General features: G+C 33.7%; 1 protein-coding gene across 1 annotated transcript; it reads right to left on the bottom strand.

The window, feature by feature from the left end:
- Positions 1-5381: 5381 nt before the first annotated feature.
- On the bottom strand, positions 5382-25949 carry LOC134718137 (zinc finger protein 836-like). Its single transcript, XM_063580628.1, has 3 exons — positions 25067-25949; positions 10022-10074; positions 5382-6176 (listed from the first exon to the last, which is right to left on the bottom strand). Exons 1-3 carry the CDS (start codon positions 25947-25949, stop codon positions 5382-5384), a joined length of 1731 nt encoding a protein of 576 aa, XP_063436698.1.
- Positions 25950-26996: the final 1047 nt, after the last annotated feature.

The raw sequence follows: 26996 nt of genomic DNA, 5'->3' as shown, positions 1-26996 counted from the left end.
TGAAAGGCTGCTAGCTCTAGGCAATTAAATGTTTTAAAAAGAAATCAAATGAGAAAACTTGATACGTATTACACATATGGTAACATTCGGCAATCCTCGGTAGAATCCGCTACTCTCGTTCTATGAGAGTACGGAATCGGTCGAGTTGAGAAGTCAAACTTTGGTTACTGCCCATTTACTTGAAATTTTTGTATGGAGACAAAGTATAAGAAATATAGAAAACAAACAGGAATGAGCACTTCGTTTTAATAATTAAGACCATGTGGACCTCATACGAAACACACGTGTGGATTTAGAACTTAAATTCTTTCCATCACAAAAAAAATCTCATCGAATACGCTCTTGAATTGTCTTGGAAACCTATTAAACAATTAATAAGAAATGTTCATCATTTATCTAGTTGTTATAAAAACCAATCCATCGTGATAAGTTAAGGTACGTGAACACTCGGCTGACGCACAGGGACTCGGTTAGCAGATTAACATTTTCTTCTAGCAATGTGCAGTTCACAGGTATGGATTGAATTTCCTTCCTGATGAGACTAGTATATCGACCCTCATATATATATATAGCTATATATCTCTGTCATCTGTCATTCTGACTAAATCAAATACCAAATATTTCATTATAAAGGTTTGAGTTAACTGAGTGAAGGGTACGATTTTACAAAATAGAAAAACACATTGACGTATTAATACCTAACAGTGTATCTCAAGTTTGTGTTCTTATGTGATTTTATAAGATAGGAAACACATTGACGTATTCATACCTAACAGTGTATCCTCAAGTTTGTGTTCTTATGTGATTTTATAAAATAGAAAAACACATTGACGTTTTTATACCTAACAGTGTATTCTCAAGTTTGTGTTCTTATGTGATTTTATAAATTAGAAAACACGTTGACGTATTCATACCTAACAGTGTATCTCCAGTTTGTGTTCTTATGTGATTTTATAAATTAGAAAACACGTTGACGTATTCATACCTAACAGTGTATCTCCAGTTTGTGTTCTTATGTGATTTTATAAAATAGGAAACACATTGACGTATTAATACCTAACAGTGTATCTCCAGTTTGTGTTCTTATGTGATTTTATAAAATAGAAAACACGTTGACGTATTCATACCTAACATTGTATCTCCAGTTTGTGTTCTGATGTGATTTTATAAAATAGAAAACACATTGACGTATTCATACCTAACAGTGTATTCTCAAGTTTGTGATCTTATGTGATTTTATAAAATAGGAAACACATTGACGTATTCATACATAATAGTGTATCCCCAGTTTTTGTTCTTATGTAATTTTATAAAATAGGAAACACATTGGCGTATTCATACATAATAGTGTATTCTCCAGTTTGTGTTCTTGTGTGATTTTATAAAATAGGAAACACGTTGACGTTTTCATACCTAACAGTGTATCTCCAGTTTGTGTTATGTGATTTTATAAAATAGAAAACACATTGACGTATTCATACATAATAGTTTATTCTCCAGTTTGTGTTCTTATGTGATTTTATAAAATAGGAAACACATAGACGTATTCATATCTAATAGTGTATTCTCCAGTTTGTGTTCTTATGTGATTTTATAAAATAGAAAACACGTTGACGTATTCATACCTTACATTGTATCTCCAGTTTGTGTTCTTATGTGATTTTATAAAATAGGAAACACATTGACGTATTAATACCTAACAGTGTATCTCCAGTTTGTGTTCTTATGTGATATCTATATCACTAACGGAAAGCTGAATACTAAAATTTATGATAAAAGGGATGATTTTTCATTTCCTGTCGTTAATTATCCGTTTTTAGATGGTGACGTTCCCTTGTCACCATCTTACGGTGTTTATATATCTCAACTTGTACGATTCGCTCGTGTATGTAACAATGTTTTAGATTTTAACGAGAGAAATTTATGTATTACTGAAAAATTATTACACCAGGGTTTTCGATATCACAAACTAGTCAAAACATTTACTAAATTTTATCATCGGTATAAAGACATCATTCGTAAATATAGCTCAACATGCAGACTTCTTATACGTTCAGGTATTTCACATCCAATTTTTTATGGAAATATTCTTTATAAAGCACAAAGGTGGCAGTATTCACCTCAGAAACTTACAAAACCTTTGAATAGACTTATTAAGAAGGGATATAATTACGATACTGTTGTCAAGTCATTAAAGATTGCATATTTTGGCGTTAATATTGAGTCACTGATAAGGTCTTTGCGTCGGAACTAAACACATTTATTCTAAAAACAGTTGTTGGCATGACACGGGTTATATTCTTCTCATATATGTTATGATGGTATGATACTAAACCCCTAACGGGAAGGATTGTGCCTGATGTTCATATGATGAAATCATAATCTTTCAGTCAGTTTAATTGAAGTCTGGAGCTGGAATGTCAGTTACATGTAACTGCTAGTAGTCTGTTGTTATTTATGTATTATTGTCATTTTGTTTATTTTCTTTGGTTACATCTTCTGACATCAGACTCGGACTTCTCTTGAACTGAATTTTAATGTGCGTATTGTTATGCGTTTACTTTTCTACATTGGTTAGAGGTATAGGAGGAGGGTTGAGATCTCACAAACATGTTTAACCCCGCCGCATTTTTGCACCTGTCCCAAGTCAGGAGCCTCTGGCCTTTGTTAGTCTTGTATTATTTTAATTTTAGTTTCTTGTGTACAATTTGGAAATTAGTATGGCGTTCATTATCACTGAACTAGTATATATTTGTTTAGGGGCCAGCTAAAGGACGCCCCCGGGTGCGGGAATTTCTCGCTACATTGAAGACCTGTTGGTGACCTTCTGCTGTTGTTCTTTTTATCTGGTCGGGTTGTTGTCTCTTTGACACATTCCCCATTTCCATTCTCAATTTTATTATAAAATAGGAAACACATTGACGTATTCATACATAATTATAGTGTACTCTCCAGTATGTGTTCTTGTGTGATTTTATAAAATAGAAAACACGTTGACGTTTTCATACCTAACAGTGTATCTCCAGTTTGTGTTATATGATTTTATAAAATAGAAAACACATTGACGTATTCATACATAATAGTGTATTCTCCAGTTTGTGTTCTTATGTGATTTTATAAAATAGAAAACACGTTGACGTTTTCATACCTAACAGTGTATCTCCAGTTTGTGTTATATGATTTTATAAAATAGAAAACACATTGACGTATTCATACATAATAGTGTATTCTCCAGTTTGTGTTCTTATGTGATTTTATAAAATAGAAAACACGTTGACGTATTCATACCTAACAGTGTATCTCTGACCAGTTTGTGTTCCTATGTGATTTTATAAGGAATACCTCATAATGTAATGCTGATTTTGTTCATTTTTAACTCACCTGGCCCGAAGGGCCAAGTGAGCTTATGCCATCACTTGGCGTCCGTCGTCGTCCGTCGTCTGTCGTCTGTCGTCGTCGTCGTAAACTTTTTCAAGAATCTTCTCCTCTGAAACTACTAGGCCAAATACTTCCAAACTTTAACTGAATGTTCCTTAGGGTATCTAGTTTATAAATTGTATCCGAAGTTTTGATCTATCAACAAACATGGTCGCCATTGCTAAAAATAGAACATTGGGGTCAAATGCAGTTTTTGGCTTACCTGGACAGCAGGTCAAATATGCCCTCATACTAGTATCTTAATTCCATATTTAAAGAAATTTTCAACAGCGGTATACTAGTGATGTCATATCACCCCAAGCTTTCATCTCACATCAAAATTACCCAAAGTTATCTTGACTGACAAGATTACATCTACATTGTAGACATAGGAACTATAATTGTTTAATAAATATTTACTAGGACTACATTATCATATTTCTTTCAGTGTGTGTATATTATCGATTTATCAGTTTGACTTAACCCTTAACAAAATTGTTCTCGTGTGTCTCTGTAAATTATCGATTAATCAATTTTACTAAACCCTTTACAATTTGTTCTCGTGTGTCTCTGTAAATTATCGATTTATCAGTTTGACTAAACGCTTTACAAATTGTTCTCGTGTTTCTGTAAATTATCGATCCCTTAACAAAATTGTTCTCGTGTGTCTCTGTAAATTATCGATTAATCAATTTTACTAAACCCTTTACAATTTGTTCTCGTGTGTCTCTGTAAATTATCGATTTATCAGTTTGACTAAACGGTTTACAAATTGTTCTCGTGTGTCTGTAAATTATCGATTTATCAGCTTGAACCCTTTACAAAATTGTTCTCGTGTGTCTCTGTAAATTATCGATTTATCAGTTTGACTAAACCCTTTACAAATTGTTCTCGTGTGTCTCTGTAAATTATCGATTTATCAGTTTGACTAAACCCTTTACAAAATAATTATTGTTCTCGTGTGTCTCTAAATTATCGATTTATCAGTTTGACTAAACCCTTTTCAAAATTGTTCTCGTGTGTCTCTGTAAATTATCATCACAAAGATAAGAAAAGAGGTATGATTCCCATGAGGCAACTCTCCATCAAAGATCTAATGTATAGGACGGTTGTCGCACGACCTTCAACAATGAGCACAACACAGACTGCATAGCAAGCTTTAGGGACCCCCAAATGTCAAAATGTAAAACATTTGTGTAAAACAATGAAACAATTCAAAAGAGAAAATTAACACACTGATTTTATATTATACTGATTATTACAAAACACTCATCGAAAAATAATAAAAATACTGCAATATATGACAACAACATGTATCTTCATGTAATTAACGTGATTCAATTCTGTTCTAATGTAAATTCTGCAATTTACAAAGACGAATTAAAACCTTCACCACAAAAACCAGTCATGGAGTTTTGTTATCACCTGTATGTTTTCTCATGTGTCTGTGTAAATTTCCAAGCTTACTCAGCCCTTTATCACATACATCACAGTTATGAGGTTTATGCTGACTTGAACCCTTGCCACACATATCACATTCATAAGGTTTATCTCATATACATATATGTGTCCTTATGTGATTCTGGAAATTCCAAAGCTGACTAGATCGTTTACCACAAACATCACATAAATTAAGGTGTATCTCCCATGTGTGTTCACATGTGATTCTAGACATTCCGAAGCCGACTAAATCGTTTACCACAGACATCACAGTTATCTTATGAGTTTTATCTCCTGTACGTGTTTTCATGAGACGTTGTTACTTACTAATGTGTCTCTCCCATATACATCAGTCATGAAGTTGTTCATCTGAATGTGTTAGAATGTGTTTTTGTAAATAAGCAAGCCGACTAAACACTTTACCACCTATACATCACACTAATGAGGTTTATCACCTGTATGTATAAAAAATTATCATGTGACGTTTTAAATTACTAGGAAGTGTAAATTTTTGGCAACATACATTAGTCATGTGGTTTATCACCTGTATGTATTCTCTTTATATGTCTCTTTAAATCACTATGCTGCCTAAACCCTTTACCACATGCATCACAGTCATAAGGTTTGTCGCCTGTATGTATTAACATGTGACGTTTTAAATTACTAGGATGTGTAAACTCTTTGCAACACACATCATAGTCGTGAGGTTTATCGCCTGTATGCATTCTTATATGTCTCTGTAAATCACTATACTGACTAAACCCCTTACCACATATATCACATTCATGAGGTTTATCCCCTGTATGTGTACTCATGTGTCTGTTTAAATTACCAAGCTGACTAAACCTTTTACCACACACTTTACATTTATGAGGTTTATCACCTGTATGTCTCTGTAAATTACCATGTTCAATAAACCGTTTACCACATACATCACAGTTATGAGGTTTATCACCTGTATGTATTCTCATATGTGTTTGTAAACTATCAGACCGAATAAAACTTTTACCACATACATCACAGACATACGGTTTATCACCTGTATGTATTCTCAAGTGTCTCTTTAAGTCTTTACTTTTACTTAATTCTCTGCCACATACATCACATTTGTGAAGATTTTTGCCAGTGTGTGTTTTCACATGTCTCTTCAAGTCACTACTTTGACCAAATTCTCTAGGACAAACAGCACAGTCATGAGGTTTTTCACCAGCATGTGTTCTAATATGTCTCTTGAAATCATCACTTTTACTGAATTCTCGTCCACAAACATCACATTCATGAAGTGTGTCAGTCTGCATGGTTTGTGTTCTTACGTGTCTCTGTTAACGGTGTTTGCCATTGGTTGTGACGAAATCTTCTACCTCTTTTTCATGTGAATGTACAACTCTGTAAGGAACAAAATAATAAAATATAGACATACACCGTTTGATGCTTTCCTGCAAATTACACATAAAATATTTATTTTGACTTTCTCTGCATTCATCTTTTATGCATCTACTTGTTTGGGTAATTTAATTCCATACTACATGTACCTCACTATTTCTTCATTCATAAAATAATAATGTTGGTAAATGTAAACATGGTTAACTATTAAAAGGCAATATTTTTACATACATACAATGACATAACTTTTAATACTTTTCATTTATTATGATTTGGATCATGTGAATGCAGAGGAAGATTTAGGGTTCAAGGGGCCCAGGGAAAAACAAGAGTGCACACACTGAAATGTCTCGCCTTCTTTACTAATCATTGATATTATGTTGATAGTCCTAAGTATAAAGCTTTATTACAACCATGACAACTGTCACATAAACTTAACATTAACCAAGATAGCTACACAAAGACCAATGAACCATGAAAATGAGGTCAAGGTCAGATGAACCATGCCAGGAAGAAATGTACAGCTAACAATCCATACAACAAATATAGTTGACCTATTACTAAAAGTTTAAGAAAAATACACCAAAACACAAAAACTTAACACTGTGCAATGAACCGTGAAATTGAGGTTATGGTCAAATAAAACCTGCGGGACTGACATTTAGATCATAATATATTTCAGTACACCAAATATAGTTGACCTTTGGCATATAATATTAGATAAAAAGACCAAAACTTTAAAAAAAATAACTTTGACCACTGAACCATGAAAAGGTCAGATGACATCTACCTGCTAGACATGTACACCTTGCATTAATTCCATACAACACATATATATAGTAGACCTATTACATAAAGTATGAGAAAAACAGACCAAATCACAAAAACTCAACTATAACCACTGAACTAGGAAAATGAGGTCAAGGTCAGGTGACTTCTGCCAGTTGGACATGTACACCTTACAGTCCTTCCATACACCAAATATACTAGCCCTAAATTGCTTATAGTATCTAAGATATGGACTTGACCACCAAAACTTAACCTTGTTCACTGATCCATGAAATGAGGTCGAGGTCATGTGAAAACTGTCTGACGGGCATGAGGACATTGCAAGGTACGCACATACCCAATATAGTTATCCTATTACTTATAATAAGAGAGAAATCAACATTACAAAAATTCTGAACTTTTTTTCAAGTGGTCACTGAACCATGAAAATGAGGTCAAGGACATTGGACATGTGACTGTCGGAAACTTCGTAACATGAGGCTTCTATATACAAAGGATGAAGCATCCAGGTCTTACACCTTCTAAAATATAAAGCTTTTAAGAAGTGAGCTAACACCGCCGCCGCCGGATCACTATCCCCATGTCGAGCTTTCTGCAACAAAAGTTGCAGGCTCGACAAAAATTGGTTGGTTATAATGGGAATCACTAAAACGTAACGGGAGCCACTCTCTTAGGCAGACAGTGGGCACTCACTTATGAACATTTCTGGATCCGCCAAAGGAATTGAAAGTTGTGACCGCAAATTTGTCTCATTTATATTCATACCACTAACCATGCTAAGGCTGCAACCAATTGATTTTCTGAGGGGCTATGGTGGTTTTTTTCTGTGCAAACTTTTTTTTTGCCTACGGCGAGAAACAATCTATTTAGTACGGAAGCGTATTAGCGCCACACATTTTTTTTTTTTATTTTTCTTCCTATGTTTGCGTTATAACGCAAACCTTTGCGTTATAACGCAAACCTTTGCGATATAACGCAAACCTTTGCGTTATAACGCAAACCTTTGCGTTATAACGCAAACCTTTGCGATATAACGCAAACCTTTGCGATATAACGCAAACCTTTGCGATATAACGCAAACCTTTGCGTTATAACGCAAACCTTTGCGATATAACGCAAACATTTGTTTTATCTTATTTCTTATTTAAGATTCAAAGGAAACAGTAGTTATTAATGGAGGAGGCTGGATATAATAAAATTTATCACCTTTGTAGTAATTGCAAAGTAAACTACTTGAATAATTAGATCATATCAATGACTAATAATGAGCATAATAATATAAGAAGATGTGGTATGAGTGCCAATAAGAAAACTCTCCATCTAAGTCACTATTCGTAAAAGTAAACCATCATAGGCCGAATTACGGTCTTCAACACGGAGCATTGGCTCACACTAAACAACAAACTATAAGGTCCCCAAAAACGATATCCAAGTTACTACTAGTATATATATTACAAAGAAAATTGAGTAAATTGAGGTTATACCTAAGAAAAAAATCAACCCTGCTAATATAGCTATAACCGAATATAAATATACTTCCAAAGTAAGCTCTCGTTTGAGAACTGTGTAAAGTAGGTTACATTCAAACAAGCTACCCTTTGGCAATAAATGTAAAGAATGAAGATGTTTCATTAATAAAATTATGTTCTCTCTATTCAAATTGCTACCCAAGCATCTTAAAAATACTTCATTATATTGAAATGAAAATTCAATGACTTTCTATCAAAGAATCTTGATCATATTCTGAGATTTTAAAAAAATGTTTCCTTATTAATAATTCATTTTAAAGCAGAAAGATCATTTTGTCTATTTGACTTGGAGGTTTCACAATTGTATGACATTATTTTTGATCTTTCAATTTTAATATGACTATATACTATATCTATTTTCTTGTTAAATTATATACTTTTCTGATGCACAAATCAGTCTTAATTTATGTATAATTGCACTTCAATTATTCCATTATTCCTATGCATATTTATTATAATGATTTGGCCTTGTATGTATGTTTCTTTTTTTATCTACTAGTAAATCACATCCGAAATGAATGACAGACGGACATATATACAAAACTTAATGAATAATTGAAATAAAGATGTTTGCGTTATAACGCAAAGGTTTGCGTTATATCGCAAAGGTTTGCGTTATATCGCAAATGTTTGCGTTATAACGCAAAGGTTTGCGTTATAACGCAAAGGTTTGCGTTATATCGCAAAGGTTTGCGTTATAACGCAAAGGTTTGCGTTATATCGCAAAGGTTTGCGTTATAACGCAAAAGGTTTGCGTTATAACGCAAAGGTTTGCGTTATATCGCAAAGGTTTGCGTTGTAACGCAAAGGTTTGCGTTATAACGCAAACATAGGAAGAAAAAATAAAAAAAAAAAATGTGTGGCGCTAATACGCTTCCGTAATTTAGCGACAAACCGAAAACATTTTTTTTCTTTCAATTTTAGGGAGCTACCATTTGATTTTTATGGGGGGGCTAGGATGAAAAATGTTGTCCTGCTTTTTTTTTTAGCTGTAATCTCTGTCCTGCCTTTTTATTTTTCACTCTGTTCGGTCCTGCCTTTTTTTTTTAATTTAATCTGACTTTTTTTTTTACCTAAATCGTCGTCCTGACTATTTTTTTTTTGCAAGTGTCTCATCCTGCCTTTTTTTTTTACTCAAAACTCCTGTCCTGCCTATTTTTTTCAAATTTCATCCTAGCCCCCCCATAAAAATCAAATGGTAGCTCCCTTATCATTACATATAGTGGCAGCTCAGGGTGAAACACACATTTTTTTCTCAGGGTCAAAAACAAATTATTTTTTTTCACCAAAACCTGGAAACAAACTTTTTTTTCCAAAAAAAAACCATAGCCTCCCCAGAAAATCAAATGGTTGCTGTCTAATCACATCTTCTTATTTATAACAAGCAGAACTTTGAGTATTGCATGACAATACATAGTGCCGTTACAGTTGAAAAGAATAATGTAATGGAACGAAATTCTAACTTGATCTACATGATCTATAACATGTATAACTTCACGTCTTGTCATGATGTGAACTACATAAAAATATCAAATCAATATCTTCAAGCAGAAAGGAAAAAGTCTAGAAAAGGGACAGACAGACAGAGTTGGACTACTGGGCTGTCAGACCAATTGGGTATTGAAACTTATATGTGTAGTGTTGGACTAGCGGGGTGTCATAATAGTTGTGCTGTGTATTGATGATCAAGTCAAAGGTTTTTCTCATTGTTGAAGTTCAAACGACTATAATTGCTAATATGATTATAATATATTAACATCTACTTCGTTTTAATTTTGGTGGATAATTAAAAAAGAACAATTATCATAATACAACTAGAGGCTCTAAAGAGCCTGTGTCGCTCACCTTGATATGTGTATTAAAAAAAGGAAGCAGACAGTTCATGACAAAATTGTGTTTAGGTGATTGTGATGTGTTTGTACATCTTACTTTACTGAACATTATTGCTGCTTACAATTATCTCTATCTATAATGTACTTGTCCGTGTAGTTTCAGTGGAAAATGTTACAACGAAATTACGTCCTCCATGCGGGATACACAATGATACATGTATACATGTACAGAAGTTCACAGTTAGCAAACTTGGCTTTTGATTATATAATTTTTTTCAGAACTGCGTTTGTATATAGTTGTATGAAATTTGTGTCTTGTTATTAAATCAGTTTCGTTTCAAACCAATCCCAAGTTTTAAATTTTTCACCCTAATCCAACAACAAACCATTGAACTATAATTTTCGCCTTTGACACTAATTATCTGAGGTAAAATTGAGAATGGAAATGGGGAATGTGTCAACTTAAAAGCAACAACAACTCGACTATGGAGCAGACAACAACCGAAGGCAACAATGGGTCTTCAATGTAGCGAGCACCCATAGGCGTCCTTCAGCAAGCCCCGTAACAAATATGTATACTAGTTCAGTGATAATGGACGCTACGTTAAACTCCGAATTATTTACAAGAAACTTAAATTAAAAATTTGTAAGGGTTCCGCGGAACCCAGTGTCTCGCCTACTTTTGCTGTAAATCGCAGGCTCAACAAAACTGAGGAAAAAAGTCAATAAAAATATTCCTCTTGATACTATCTTATGATTGTGAGAAGCTAATCTGTCCAATTTTGGTAAAAATCTATGATAGTTTAATGAATATAATAAATGTTTTGAAAACTTTAACTGCAGACTGTATGTAAGGTAAACTGGAAGAAAATTAAAGTCCATTTAAAAGAAAAATACAGAAAAAATGGAGTTCTGTTTTTACAAAATTTACTTCTGGATACTATCTAATGATCATAAATAAGCTTCTGTCAAAGATTGGTACAAACTCAGGATAGTTTAAGAAAGTTATTAAAATTCTAAAAACTTTAACCACAGAGTGAATGTAATGTTACCCAGCAGAAAAACTAAGTCCATTTATAAGTAAAATACGGAAAAATGAATTCATTTTTTTACAAAATTTACTTCTGGATACTATCTTATGATCATAAACAAGCTTCTGTCAAAGTTTGATACAAACCCAGGATAGTTTAAGGAAGTTATTAAAATTCTAAAAACTTTAACTATTAAAATTCTAAAATCTTTAACCACAGAGTGAATGTTATGTTTCCCTGTAGAAAAAACTAAGTCCATTTATAAGTAAAATACGGAAAAATGCATTTATTTTTTTACAAAATTTACTTCTGGATACTATCTTATGATCATAAACAAACTTCTGTCAAAGATTGGTACAAACCCAGGATAGTTTGAGAAAGTTATTAAAATTTCAAAAACTTTAACCACAGAGTGAATGTTATGTTTCCCCGTAGAAAAAACTAACCCATTTATAAGTAAAATACGGAAAAATGCATTTATTTTTTTACAAAATTTACTTCTGGATACTATCTTAATATGATCATAAACAAACTTCTGTCAAAGTTTGGTACAAACCCAGGATAGTTTGAGAAAGTTATTAAAATTTCAAAAACTTTAACCACAGAGTGAATGTTATGTTTCCCCGCAGAAAAACTAAGTCCATTTATAAGTAAAATACGGAAAAAAATGGAATTTTATTTTTACAAAATTTACTTCTGGATACTATCTAATGATCATAAAGAAGCTTTTGTCCAAGTTTGGTAGAAATACAGTATAGTTTAAGAAAGTTATTAAAATTTAAAAAACTTTAACCACAGAGTGAATATTTGTGGACGCCGCCGACGACGACGCCGACGCCGACGGAATGTAGGATCGCTTAGTCTCGCTTTTTCGACTAAAGTCGAAGGCTCGACAAAAATCATACAAGATTATAAAGGCCTGAGGCTCCTGTCTTGGGACAGTATCTTTAAAAACATCAAAACCACTAATACGTAAAACTATTCAAACACAATTTGTTGAATAATAATATTCATTATATGTTATTATTACAAGTATTATTTTGTACATATGAAAACAATAAGCAACAAAACTATAGAAGACTTAAATTTAATAAATCCAGCGTATATTGCTGTTTTTCGTGTAACAATAACGCAATGAAACCGTAGCCTCAATAATTATTGTTACATTCGTAATTAGTCGGTTCCTTACCCAACTTTGCATTCCGGCAATTAGTCTCCAATGTAACAATAATATTTTTATTCTGGTTACATTTCCATGTAACCGTAGCCAGTGCCAACAAAGAAAACACTTCTGAAACACGCAAATATAGCCCGATAAATCGATAATCAGATTATCTGCATATTGATATTGTAAAATATCAGCTGCTTGACATTATATGAAGGCTTTTTGATCTCGTTCGCTACGTTCACTCGACAAAAAGCTTCATATTTATATTATGTCTCGCAGCTGATATTTTACGATATCCCCATGCAGATAACCTGATAATCGGTACTTTGTTTTACTTGTTGTAACGTCGGTTTTAAGGGCATACGATACAGTTACAGGGGAGGTAATGACGTTGCTAACGTAAAATGTTATTTTCGCGACGTCAAACTGTGACATATCGGGAAAAGATGCATTTTTCGACTGATTTTTATCATTCAAACTGATTTAATTTGAAAACGAGTTCATGGACCCCTATTTTTCAAAACAGCAATTTGTTTCATTTTGCAGGGAGATTTTGCGACCAAAATTTTATAAAACTGTAAATAGAGGATTTTTTAAAATTTTGATAAACATACAGCAAAAAATGACGTATTTTCCTCAATTCATGAACATTTTGATAAATTGGAGTTATTTCTGAATTAAAAATGTATAATGTTTTAAAATACTTATAAAATACAGACATTACCGATTATTTAACAAAAAACAATTTGGGTTTATCTTTTATAACAAAAAAGTTATGCCTTTCTTTCGAAAAAGAAAATACGGTCACAAATATGAATTTTGAGCAAATATACAAAATTTCGACCTCATTTTACTCAAAAAGTAGCACATGAAGGTATATTTTTTATTACATATTTGATTTAATCAGGTAAAAAACAGCCTATATGCAAATTTTCACGAACTTGTAAATACAGGATCAAAACTGTATCGTATGCCCTTAAAAGCTCTTTAGAGATAATGTTTGTAATTGCAATGCTTATACCGACCCTTAATAAAGCTTAAAGTCTCATGTCTAATGATTGTCTTTTTACATATATATATGTTTTATTTACTTACCTTTTCTTCACCAGGAGAATATAAGTAGAGGGAAAGAAACCAACATGTCTTCTTACCTACCTTACCTGTAAGTTTCGCCTAGGCCAGGTGAACCATAAAACCATCAAATTATCACACTAGATAAGTTTTCTCGTTATACCAAACCATTAGTTTTTCAATAAATGGCACATTTTTTGTTCATCCGGCAATAAACTGCATGTTCATTAGTTTTAATTATTTAACTACAGATCGTATATACCCGTTTTGCCGCGTATCATCCGGCCCTTGCATCTATTTTACTAGCCACGTCATATACAGAACAGAAGATATTTTACATGATCAGTGTTGGTAAAGTTTTGTAAATTTAATAAGGTTTTTTAGTGGTATCCTTTGTTTATTTGTGAGATTAACATTAACCATTTGCTTTACCCAATTCTGATGTGGGTTTTTTTAACAACTTGAACTGTCCGGGGTTGTCGTCAGCATGGTCAGTAGCGAACAAAACGCAAAATTTGCAATAAATTTCGTCCTATGAAGTTGAAAAGACAATGCAAGGGAAATAGTGCAGCCACGCATATAAGAAACATCTTTTTAACCCGTACATATCACGTTTTTGAAAAGGAAAATAACTAGCCTGGATTCCAGTTTTCATTTAGAATGCTATATACATTTGAGCACTAGGTACAAATGTGGAAATACAGTTTGCAATATTCTTAATATGATAGGGTAAAAAAGTATTTTTCTTCAAATCAAGATAAAAAGGCGTCGTCTTAATCATACAAGAGTGCATACGCTGAAATGTCTCGCCTTCTTTACTAATCATTGATATTATTTGATGGACCTAAATATAAAGCTTTATTACAACTGTCACATAAACTCAACATTAACCCAGAAAACGAAACAATGATCAATGAACCATGAAAATGAAGTCAAGGTCAGATGAACCATGCCAGGCAGACATGTACAGCTAACAATTCTTCAATACAACAAATATAGTTAACTTATTGCTTATAAATTAAGAAAAAACAGACCAAAACACAAACACTTACCACTTAGCAATGGACCGTGAAAATGAGGTCAAAATCAAATAAAATCTGAGTAACAAACATATAGATCATGAGATATTTCCATATACCAAATACAGTTGACCAAATGCATAAAGTATAAGAAATATAGAGCAAAACTAAAAAAAACATAACTTTGACCACTGAACCATGAAAATGAGGTCAAGGTCAGATGACACATGTCAGCTAGACATGTACACCTTACAATCATTCCATACACCAACTATAGTAGACCTATAGCATATAGTATAAGAAAAACAGACCAAAACACAAAAAGTTAACTATAACCACTGAACCATAAAAATGAGGTCAAGGTCAGATGACCCCTGCCAGTTGGCCATGTACACCTTACTATCATTCCATACACCAAATATACTAGACCTATTGCTTATAGTATCTAAGATATGGACTTGACCACCAAAACTTAACCTTGTTCGCTGGTCCATGAAATGAGGCCGAGGTCAAGTGAAAACTGTCTGACGGGCATGAAGACCTTGGAAGGTACGCACATACCAAATATAGTTATCCAATTACTTATAATAAGACAGAATTTAACATTACAAAAAATCTTAACTTTTTTTCAAGTAGTCACTGAACCATGACAATGAGGTCAAGGACATTGGACATGTTAATGACGGAAAGTTCGTAACATGAGGCATCTATATACAAAGTATGAAGCATCTAGGTCTTCTACCTTCAAAAATATAAAGCCTTTTAAGAAGTTATCTAACGCCGCCGCCACCGGATCACTATCCCTATGTAGAACTTTCTGTAACAAAAGTTGCAGGCTCGACAAAAACTAACAAAGCCGGTAATAAAATATAGGGATACCTGCCTTTTATTTCGTACCGAAAATTCACCATTTCGTACCCTATCGACCAATGCAACTAAGATTTCGTACCTCAAGGACTTTAAATATGTTTATCATTATTTTCGTTTCATATCTTTGTAAAAGAAATTAGTTCTAAGTTTAAAACTCTGGCTGTTAGTTGATATAAAACATCGAATACTCACAACACATTAATTATATGTATAACCGGTATGTGTATACATGTCTCTCTATAAGAGTTCGGGCTGTAGGAAAAATGACTGAAAACTTTGAAATACACTGTGATTTAATAGGTTTATCACCGGTATATGTACACATGTCTTTTTGTAAGTTCTGGCTGTCGGTAAAACATTGAACACTTACACCATATTGATAAGGTGTTTCCCCAGTATGTGTTCACATGTCTCTCTATAAGTTCTAGCTGTCAGTAAAATATTAAACACTCACACCATATTGATAAGGTTTTATCCCCCGTATATGTACTCATGTCTCTCTATAAGTTCTAGCTGTCAGTAAAATATTAAACACTCACACCATATTGATAAGGTTTAATCCCCCGTATATGAACTCATGTCTCTCTATAAGTTCTAGCTGTCAGTAAAATATTAAACACTCACACCATATTGATAAGGTTTAATCCCCCGTATATGAACTCATGTCTCTCTATAAGTTCTAGCTGTCAGTAAAATATTGAACACTCACACCATATTGATAAGGTTTTATCCCCCTTATATGTACTCATGTCTCTCTATAAGTTCTAGCTGTCAGTAAAATATTAAACACTCACACCATATTGATAAGGTTTTATCCCCCGTATATGTACTCATGTCTCTCTATAAGTTCTAGCTGTCAGTAAAATATTAAACACTCACACCATATTGATAAGGTTTTATCCCCCGTATATGTACTCATGTCTCTCTATAAGTTCTAGCTGTCAGTAAAATATTAAACACTCACACCATATTGATAAGGTTTAATCCCCCGTATATGAACTCATGTCTCTCTATAAGTTCTAGCTGTCAGTAAAATATTAAACACTCACACCATATTGATAAGGTTTTATCCCCCTTATATGAACTCATGTCTCTCTATAAGTTCTAGCTGTCAGTAAAATATTAAACACTCACACCATATTGATAAGGTTTAATCCCCCGTATATGTACTCATGTCTCTCTATAAGTTCTAGCTGTCAGTAAAATATTAAACACTCACACCATATTGATAAGGTTTTATCCCCCGTATATGTACTCATGTCTCTCTATAAGTTCTAGCTGTTAGTAAAATATTAAACACTCACACCATATTGATAAGGTGTATTCCCCGTATATGTACTCATCTCTCTCTATAAGTTCTAGCTGTCAGTAAAATATTGAACACTCACACCATATTGATAAGGTGTATTCCCCGTATATGTACTCATGTCTCTCTATAAGTTCTAGCTGTCAGTAAAATATTAAACACTCACACCATATTGATAAGGTTTTATCCCCCGTATATGTACTCATGTCTCTCTATAAGTTCTAGCTGTCAGTAAAATATTAAACACTCACACCATATTGATAAGGTTTTATCCCCCGTATATGTACTCATGTCTCTCTATAAGTTCTAGCTGTCAGTAAAATATTAAACACTCACACCATATTGATAATGTTTTATCCCCCGTATATGTACTCATGTCTCTCTATAAGTTCTAGCTGTCAGTAAAATATTAAACACTCACACCATATTGATAAGGTGTATTCCCCGTATATGTACTCATGTCTCTCTATAAGTTCTAGCTGTCAGTAAAATATTAAACACTCACACCATATTGATAAGGTTTAATCCCCCGTATATGAACTCATGTCTCTCTATAAGTTCTAGCTGTCAGTAAAATATTAAACACTCACACCATATTGATAAGGTTTTATCCCCCTTATATGAACTCATGTCTCTCTATAAGTTCTAGCTGTCAGTAAAATATTAAACACTCACACCATATTGATAAGGTTTAATCCCCCGTATATGTACTCATGTCTCTCTATAAGTTCTAGCTGTCAGTAAAATATTAAACACTCACACCATATTGATAAGGTTTTATCCCCCGTATATGTACTCATGTCTCTCTATAAGTTCTAGCTGTCAGTAAAATATTAAACACTCACACCATATTGATAAGGTGTATTCCCCGTATATGTACTCATCTCTCTCTATAAGTTCTAGCTGTCAGTAAAATATTGAACACTCACACCATATTGATAAGGTGTATTCCCCGTATATGTACTCATGTCTCTCTATAAGTTCTAGCTGTCAGTAAAATATTAAACACTCACACCATATTGATAAGGTTTTATCCCCCGTATATGTACTCATGTCTCTCTATAAGTTCTAGCTGTCAGTAAAATATTAAACACTCACACCATATTGATAAGGTTTTATCCCCCGTATATGTACTCATGTCTCTCTATAAGTTCTAGCTGTCAGTAAAATATTAAACACTCACACCATATTGATAATGTTTTATCCCCCGTATATGTACTCATGTCTCTCTATAAGTTCTAGCTGTCAGTAAAATATTAAACACTCACACCATATTGATAAGGTGTATTCCCCGTATATGTACTCATGTCTCTCTATAAGTTCTAGCTGTCAGTAAAATATTAAACACTCACACCATATTGATAAGGTTTTATCCCCCGTATATGTACTCATGTCTCTCTATAAGTTCTAGCTGTCAGTAAAATATTAAACACTCACACCATATTGATAAGGTGTATTCCCCGTATATATACTCATGTCTCTCTATAAGTTCTAGCTGTCAGTAAAATATTAAACACTCACACCATATTGATAAGGTTTTATCCCCCGTATATGTACTCATGTCTCTCTATAAGTTCTAGCTGTCAGTAAAATATTAAACACTCACACCATATTGATAAGGTTTTATCCCCCGTATATGTACTCATGTCTCTCTATAAGTTCTAGCTGTCAGTAAAATATTAAACACTCACACCATATTGATAAGGTGTATTCCCCGTATATATACTCATGTCTCTCTATAAGTTCTAGCTGTCAGTAAAATATTGAACACTCACACCATATTGATAAGGTGTATTCCCCGTATATGTACTCATGTCTCTCTATAAGTTCTAGCTGTCAGTAAAATATTAAACACTCACACCATATTGATAAGGTTTTATCCCCCGTATATGTACTCATGTCTCTCTATAAGTTCTAGCTGTCAGTAAAATATTAAACACTCACACCATATTGATAAGGTTTTATCCCCCGTATATGTACTCATGTCTCTCTATAAGTTCTAGCTGTCAGTAAAATATTAAACACTCACACCATATTGATAATGTTTTATCCCCCGTATATGTACTCATGTCTCTCTATAAGTTCTAGCTGTCAGTAAAATATTAAACACTCACACCATATTGATAAGGTGTATTCCCCGTATATGTACTCATGTCTCTCTATAAGTTCTAGCTGTCAGTAAAATATTAAACACTCACACCATATTGATAAGGTTTTATCCCCCGTATATGTACTCATGTCTCTCTATAAGTTCTAGCTGTCAGTAAAATATTAAACACTCACACCATATTGATAAGGTGTATTCCCCGTATATATACTCATGTCTCTCTATAAGTTCTAGCTGTCAGTAAAATATTAAACACTCACACCATATTGATAAGGTTTTATCCCCCGTATATGTACTCATGTCTCTCTATAAGTTCTAGCTGTCAGTAAAATATTAAACACTCACACCATATTGATAAGGTTTTATCCCCCGTATATGTACTCATGTCTCTCTATAAGTTCTAGCTGTCAGTAAAATATTAAACACTCACACCATATTGATAAGGTGTATTCCCCGTATATATACTCATGTCTCTCTATAAGTTCTAGCTGTCAGTAAAATATTGAACACTCACACCAATATTGATAAGGTTTTATTCCCCGTATATGTACTCATGTCTCTCTATAAGTTCTAGCTGTCAGTAAAATATTCAACACTTACATTGTACGCTCTATTGATAAGGTTTCTTCCTAATATATGTGTTCACATGTCTCTCTATAAGTTCTAGCTGTCCGTAAAATCTCTGTTGGTCAGTCTGGTAGTCCGTAAAACATTGAACCCTTACACCACCTTTATATAGGTCCATCACAAGCATGTGTCTACTCTGAGTTCTGCCTCTCAGTAAAATATTGAACACTAGTCCTTGTATCACATTAGGTAATATGTTAATCACCAGTATATATTCTCATGTACATGTCTCCTTGAGAGTTCTTATGGTCAGTAAAACATTGTACTCTTATGCCACATAAAATTTATAACCAGTATGTGTCTACATTTCTCTCTGTGATTCCTGGCTCTCAGTATAACATTGCACTCTTATTCCACATAATTCTATATGCATGTAAGACAAAGATATATAATACTACCATTATATGTCCCGGCAGTCGATGAGCCATGATCAAAGAACGGTTGTACTGGATTATTAAGGTTATTATACCAGTGCGTGTTTACATATCTGTGTAAGTTCTGGCAGTTCTCATATCTCTGTATTCTAACTGTCATCGCCTCTGTAAGTCCTGACTATTTTAATTCATATAAGCTGTCATGTCATGTCTCTGTAAATTCTGAATTATCATTTCTATGCAAGTGACGGTCACGGCGGTCCTTAGTGTTCTAATGTCTGTGTAAGCTCTAACTGTTCTCTTGTCTATGTAAGCTCTGGCTGATCTCATGTCTGAGTTAGTTCGGACTGCTCTAATATATGTGTAATCTCTGATTGCTATTTACCAGTTGACCATGCACATTTATATGGGTCCGTATGTCTGTAATTGAGCGTTAACTGTCATCATCAAATAACCATTGGCAACACAGTTATATATATGTGTTCACATGTCTGTAATTTCTGACTGTTATTTAGATATTAAATACATGTGTTTACGTAGTTTACTTTCATTGAACATCGTGTTAAGGGGCCAGCTGCAGCCTGTCTCGCGATGAGGCTTTACACGCATTGATGATGACCCATTGGTGGCTTTCGTCTGTGTTCTATCCTTTGGTCAGGTTGTTGTCTCTTTCACACATTCCCCATCTCAGTTCTCAAGTTTATTTTTTATTGAGTATTGACTTTAGATAAAACTTAATTGTTTCGCAATTGAAATGAATTAAACCATTGCTTTTTTATGTAACATTTATAGATGTTCAAATGTTGTTATTGACATATTGAAAATTTACACAACATTTACAGCCAAAGGTCTTTTGTAAGCTGCAATTAACCCATTTGTATGAGATCTTAGCCAAGAAACGAACTCTCGCTAGTTTCAAAAGCCATCATAATCTGTGACTTATCAAGCTACTTCATATTTTACAAAAGTAATTGTTTGAATAATTTGATATATGTAGCAACGTACGTCACCTTTTCGACTATACTGTTAATTAAATATGTATACCACCACATGTATTATGTTTATCACCAGTATTTGCTGTAAACAGTGTTTCACTACTTGTCCCAGGTTAGCAGGAAGGTTGGGCGTTCAGAAACGTTTCTATCCACGGTATATTCTATATATCTGTCAAAGATCGGACTTTTTACCGTTTGCATTGATTTTTACAGTTTGCCACATGGGTGGAGTTGGCTTTTATACGATATGGGTTTTGCTCATTGTTGAGGCTGTATGGTGACTTAGATATGTGCTTTCTTTTCGCTGTAAGTTCTGACGGTCGACGGTCAGATTACACCCTCATCACACGTGTAATTCCTGTGTGTACTCTCAAGTGACTATCAGATCACACCTTCATCATATGTGTAATTCCTGTGTGTACTCCCAAGTGACTATAAGATTACACCTTCATCACACGTGTAATTCCTGTGTGTACTCCCAAGTGACTATAAGATTACACCTTCATCACACGTGTCATTGTAAATGTCCTTTTGTTCCGACGTTGGAAAGTTCCGGGCGGAAAGAACTAACTAGCCGAAAAGGTCCGTAAGAACTTATTAACTAGTTACTTTGTTCCTCTTCTGGTTGAAAAGTTCCACCGGAACAAAGTGACTAGTTGAAAAGTTCCATCGGAACATATCAACTAGTTAGAAAGTTCCTTTTTGTTAAATTAGTCAAAATCGGAACTAACAAACTAGCCTAAAAGTTCCAACAGAACTTATCAACCAAGCACAACGTTCCATTTAAAGATTTGATACAAAGTAAAATAACGGAATGAGTTCCAATTTTAATGTTATACATTAATCTGAAATTGATATTTTTAAAAGTACCCACATGATGAGGTATTTTCCCTCTCTTGGGGGATATATATGAATACTAAATTTGCATTATAATGCAACTCATTCCGTATTATGTAAGCTATGAAATACAACTTAAATTATGCTTATTTCTCTGTTCAGCCGGCAGAACTATTCAACTATATTGTTCCGGAACTTTTCAGCTAGCTACTTTTTTCCGGAACTTTTCGACTGCACTCGGAATAAAACAACTAGTTGAAAAGTTCCATCGGAACGAAATAACTAGTTGAAAAGTTCCGCCGGAACAAAGTAACTGACGGAACATAGTGGCTGTTACATAATTCCTGTGTGTACTCTCACGTGACTATAAGTTTTCTATAAAACCGCAATTCTTAATAACACACCTATTTTACTACCGGTAGTTTAAAACCAGAATGCATTCCACTCAAATCTTAATTTACTACTAGGTGTGTCTATATTTTCTACCGAAGGTCGTTGAATTGGTCAATTCCGGGAACAAAGACCTCTTCCACCAATAACAGAGTCTCGCCTGTTTTACTTGTCACTAATTAAATTCATGTTGAAAGTCTGTAAAATGAAGGTTTTACCACAAGTATCACACTTAACATTATCAATGTTCTATGTTATTATATGAGATCATGGCCAGATGACCCAGGCAAAACAGACATGTTCACCTTACAATTATTTCATTCCCCAAATATAGCAGACCTATTACATCAAGAATTTGAAAAACAGACCGAAACACATTAAATTAACATTGACCAATGAACTATGAAAATGAGGTCAAGATCAGATGATACTGCCTAGAACTTCATGTATATAATCATTTAATATAGTTGACCTACTGTTGTGATACTGGCTAGAACCAGAGGCGGATTTAGGGGGAGGCAGGGGGCCCGGGCCGCCCCCCCCCCCTTTTTGGGAAAAAATTTGTTGCTTATATAGGGAATCAATGAAGCGTGACTGGAGCGGGCCCCCTCTAAGGTCAGTCAGTGGGCCCCCACTTATGAAAATTTCTAGATCCGCCACTGAGAACTACATGTATACCTTACACATGTTACAATCATTCAATACACCAAAAACAGTTAACCTGTTGCTTATATAGTATATGATAGACTGACACAATTACGAAAATGTATAATTGAGCAATGAACCATGAAAATGAGGTCAAGGTCAGATAATGCCTACTAGACATGTACATCATACATTCATTCAATACACCAATTAAAGTTGACCTGTTGCTTATAGTACATGAAAAAAAAATAGACCAAAACTAACAAAACATTAACCAATGAACCAAGAAAATAAGGTCAATATCAGATGAAACATGCCAGACTGACATGCATCTATTACAGTCATTCTATACACCACATATAGCTATCCTACTGCATTTCAGAAACGGACATACTTTAATCACGTAACTTTAACCTTAATTATCCATGAAATGAGGTCGAGGTTAGTTGAATCCTGTCTGACAGACATGTAGACGGTGCAAAGAATACCAAATATATATACTGGTAGTTTATCATAATACTGCATAATTAGTAAAAATTCACATTTCGAGCAGCCACTGAACCATGAAATTAAGGTCAACGATAGTGATGATCTTGATGAAAGTGAAGAAAAATACTCAAAATCCATCAAACAATTATTTCTATTTATATATATCATTTATATAACATCATGAACATAGAAAAATACCCTGATGAACTCTCATACAATCATAATAATAAAAATTATAACAATAATAGTATAAATTCTTTATTTAAAGAGGGTACAGTTATAGTTAGTTACAAAAAAATTATCTTCCCTGAGACCACACACACATCACAATACAATCAAAAACAGATATATACATATAGTTAATTCACAGTCAAGTATTCTAGAGGAATGACATTAATCAATCATTATTATTTACTAATCATGCTGATATGTGTTCTCATGTATCTATGAAAATTATCACTTATCACTAGTATGGGTTCTCATGTGTGTGTTTACGTAAAGTATCACTTATTAACTAGTATGTGTTCTCATATATCATTGTATATCTATGTAAGTTATCACTAATATGATTTCTCATGTGTCTATGTAAATTATCACTTAATTTCTAGTATGTATTCGCATGTGTCTATGTAAATTATCACTTATCACTAGTATGGGTTCTCATGCGTCTATGTAAATAATCACTAGTATGTGTTCTCATGCGTCTATGTAAATAATCACTAGTATGTGTTCTCATGCGTCTATGTAAATAATCACTAGTATGTGTTCTCATGTGTCTATGTAAATAATCACAAGTATGTGTTCTCATGCATCTATGTAAATAATCACTAGTATGTGTTCTCATGCGTCTATGTAAATAATCACTAGTATGTGTTCTCATGCGTCTATGTAAATAATCACTAGTACGTGTTCTCATGTGTCTATGTAAATAATGATAAATCACTAGTATGTGTTCTCATGCATCTATGTAAATAATCACTAGTATGTGTTCTCATGCGTCTATGTAGATAATCACTAGTATGTGTTCTCATGCGTCTATGTAAATAATCACTAGTATGTGTTCTCATGCGTCTAGTCTATGTAAATTATCACTAGTATGTGTTCTCATATAGATCTATGTAAAGTATCACTAGTACATGTAGTATGTGTTCTCATAATTATGTCTGTAAATTATCACTAGTATGTGTTCTCATATGTTTGTAAATTGTCATTAGTATGTATTCTCATGTGTACCTGTATGTATTTTCATATCTCTCCTTAAATTACTAAGATCATAGAGATGACTAAACCATATGCAACAAGTTACATACCGGGGTACATGACACTCATAAATTATCATGTGTTTCTTTGAATTACTAAGCCAGCTAAACCCTTTATCACATACACCATAGTCATGAACTTAGTAACATGTACATTTGTATGTGTTATGTGTTCTCATGTCAATATGTAAATTACAATGCTGGTCAAACTCTGTCTGTGTCATATAGTAAATTGCATGGTACATGGTATGGATGTTCATACTTTCTTTTAAACTACTAAATTGACTAAAACCTTTGCCATCTCAAATGGGAGGTTTACATGTTTTACCTGTATGCATTTTCATATGTTTCTTGAAATTACTTAGATCACTAAAGCCTTTCCCACAAAAATCACATTCATGAGGTGTATAACCTGTATGTGTTCTCATATGTCTTGTTTAACTGCTATCTTGACTAAACTGTTCATCACATACATCAAAGTTTATCACCTGTATGTGTTCTCATGTGTGTCTTTAAAGTACTAGGCTGACGAAATCCTTTACCACAGACATCACATTCATAAGGTTTCTCACCTGTATGTGTTCTCATGTGACTCTGTAAACTAACATAACAACTAAATCCTTTACCACATACACAACAGTTATGAGGTTTATCACCTGTATGTGTTCTCATGTGTGTATTTAAAGTACAAGGCTGACGAAATCCTTTGCCACATTCATCACATTTGTAAGGTTTATCACCTGTATGTATTATCATGTGTCTCTGTAAATAAGTAAGCTGATTAAACACTTCACCACATACATCACAGGTATGGGGTTTAACACCTGTATGTATTATCAGGTGCCTCTGAAAACTTCCAGAAAAACTAAACCTTTTACCACATACATTACAGATATATGGTTTATCTCCTGTATGTGTTCTCATGTGACTTTGTAAATTACTATGCTGACTAAACCATTTACCGCATACATCACAGTTATGGGGTTTTATGCCTGTATGTGTTCTTATGTGACGTTTTAAACTACAAAGATAACTAAACCGTTTACCACATACATCACAGCCATGTGGGTTATCTCCAGTATGTTTACTCATGTGTGCCTCTAGTTGACTTCCTTGATAAAATTCTCTAGCACAAACATCACATTTATGAGGTTTTTCACCGGTATGTGTTCTCATATGTGTCTTTAAGTTACTACTTTGACTAAATTCTCTAGCACAAACATCACATTTATGAGGTTTTTCACCGGTATGTGTTCTCATGTGTCTCTTTATATCACTACTTCGACTCAATTTTTTAAAACAAACATCACATTCTTTAGATTTTTCACCCGTACCATTGGTTGTGATTAAATCCTCTTCTCCCTCTGACATCTTATTGATAATGTTTATCTCCAGCCTGTGTGTTTATGTGTCTATGTAGAGTACCATTGATCGTGATTAAATCCTCTTCTCCCTCTAACATCTTATTGATAATGTTTATCTTCAGTCTGTGTGTTTATGTGTCTCTGTAGAGTACCATTGAGTGTGACTAAATCCTCTTCTCCCTCTAACATCTTATTGATAAGGTAATTTTATCTCCGGTATGCAAGTTCTTGTGCGACTCTGTAAGGAACCAAGACAAATTTAGACATATATAAAAACTACTGATACCTTTCTCAATGTTTTTGCAAATTACACATATTAAACATATCTATTTTGACCTTCTCTGCATGTACAAGAAGTACATGTATATGCTGTACTGCATCATTGATGTATACCTCACATCTTCTTTAAGGATGAAATTTGAAAAAAGGCAGGACACGAGTTTTGAGTGAAGAAAAATGTATATTCCTCTCTGGAAAACACAATTATCCCTACATGTATTTAGTAAGATTAGAGAAGTTCAAGGGAATAATTCAAACAAAATCAATTGATAAGCAGCCAAGATTAAATGTAATATAAATTATACCACATTAAACTTAAAAGGACGCACCAGTTAACCATTTTAACGTCCCCATTAAGTTAACGTGTCTGTTAGTCATACCTGTCAACTCACCCATTTTTTGCGGGTGACACCCGTTATTTTCACCTCTCACCCGGGAGTTTTTCTTTACCCGGCGGGTCCCGGGAATTTCTAACATTACCTGTTTCACCCGGATTTCTGACCGGAATTGTTTCCGGTATTTAGAAGTAATACGACCTTCGGTTTTATCGGTCTTTTACAATGTAACCAAAAGTCAAAATGTAGGACTTGTTTACCTGAGCTACGTAACAATATTTTCCACAAGCTACAAGATGAGTTCAGTGACTATCAGTTGACCCCTTAAGATGAACTTCCACTTTGCACTTCCCCTGAAACTGACATTGGTACATTTTGGGGAGAAATGTCCAAGTTGCATGACATTTTTCTTAACAAGCCAAGATTTTTTGTTTTGTCAA

The sequence above is a fragment of the Mytilus trossulus genome, chromosome 5 (genome assembly GCF_036588685.1).
Source record: "Mytilus trossulus isolate FHL-02 chromosome 5, PNRI_Mtr1.1.1.hap1, whole genome shotgun sequence".
NCBI lineage: Eukaryota > Metazoa > Mollusca > Bivalvia > Mytilida > Mytilidae > Mytilus > Mytilus trossulus.
This window is presented reverse-complemented; position numbering and strand designations above follow the sequence as displayed.

Excerpts from the sequence above, each read along its gene's own strand:
- LOC134718137 (XM_063580628.1), bottom strand. The coding sequence starts at position 25,949 with ATGTCAGAGGGAGAAGAGGATTTAATCACAACCAATGGTACGGGTGAA. Across the intron at positions 10,075-25,066 it reads ACACATGAGAACACATACAG|TTCACATCATGACAAGACGT; the intron begins GTGATAAACTTT and ends ATTTTTATGTAG. Across the intron at positions 6,177-10,021 it reads TTATAGATCATGTAGATCAA|AGACACGTAAGAACACAAAC; the intron begins GTTAGAATTTCG and ends CACCGTTAACAG.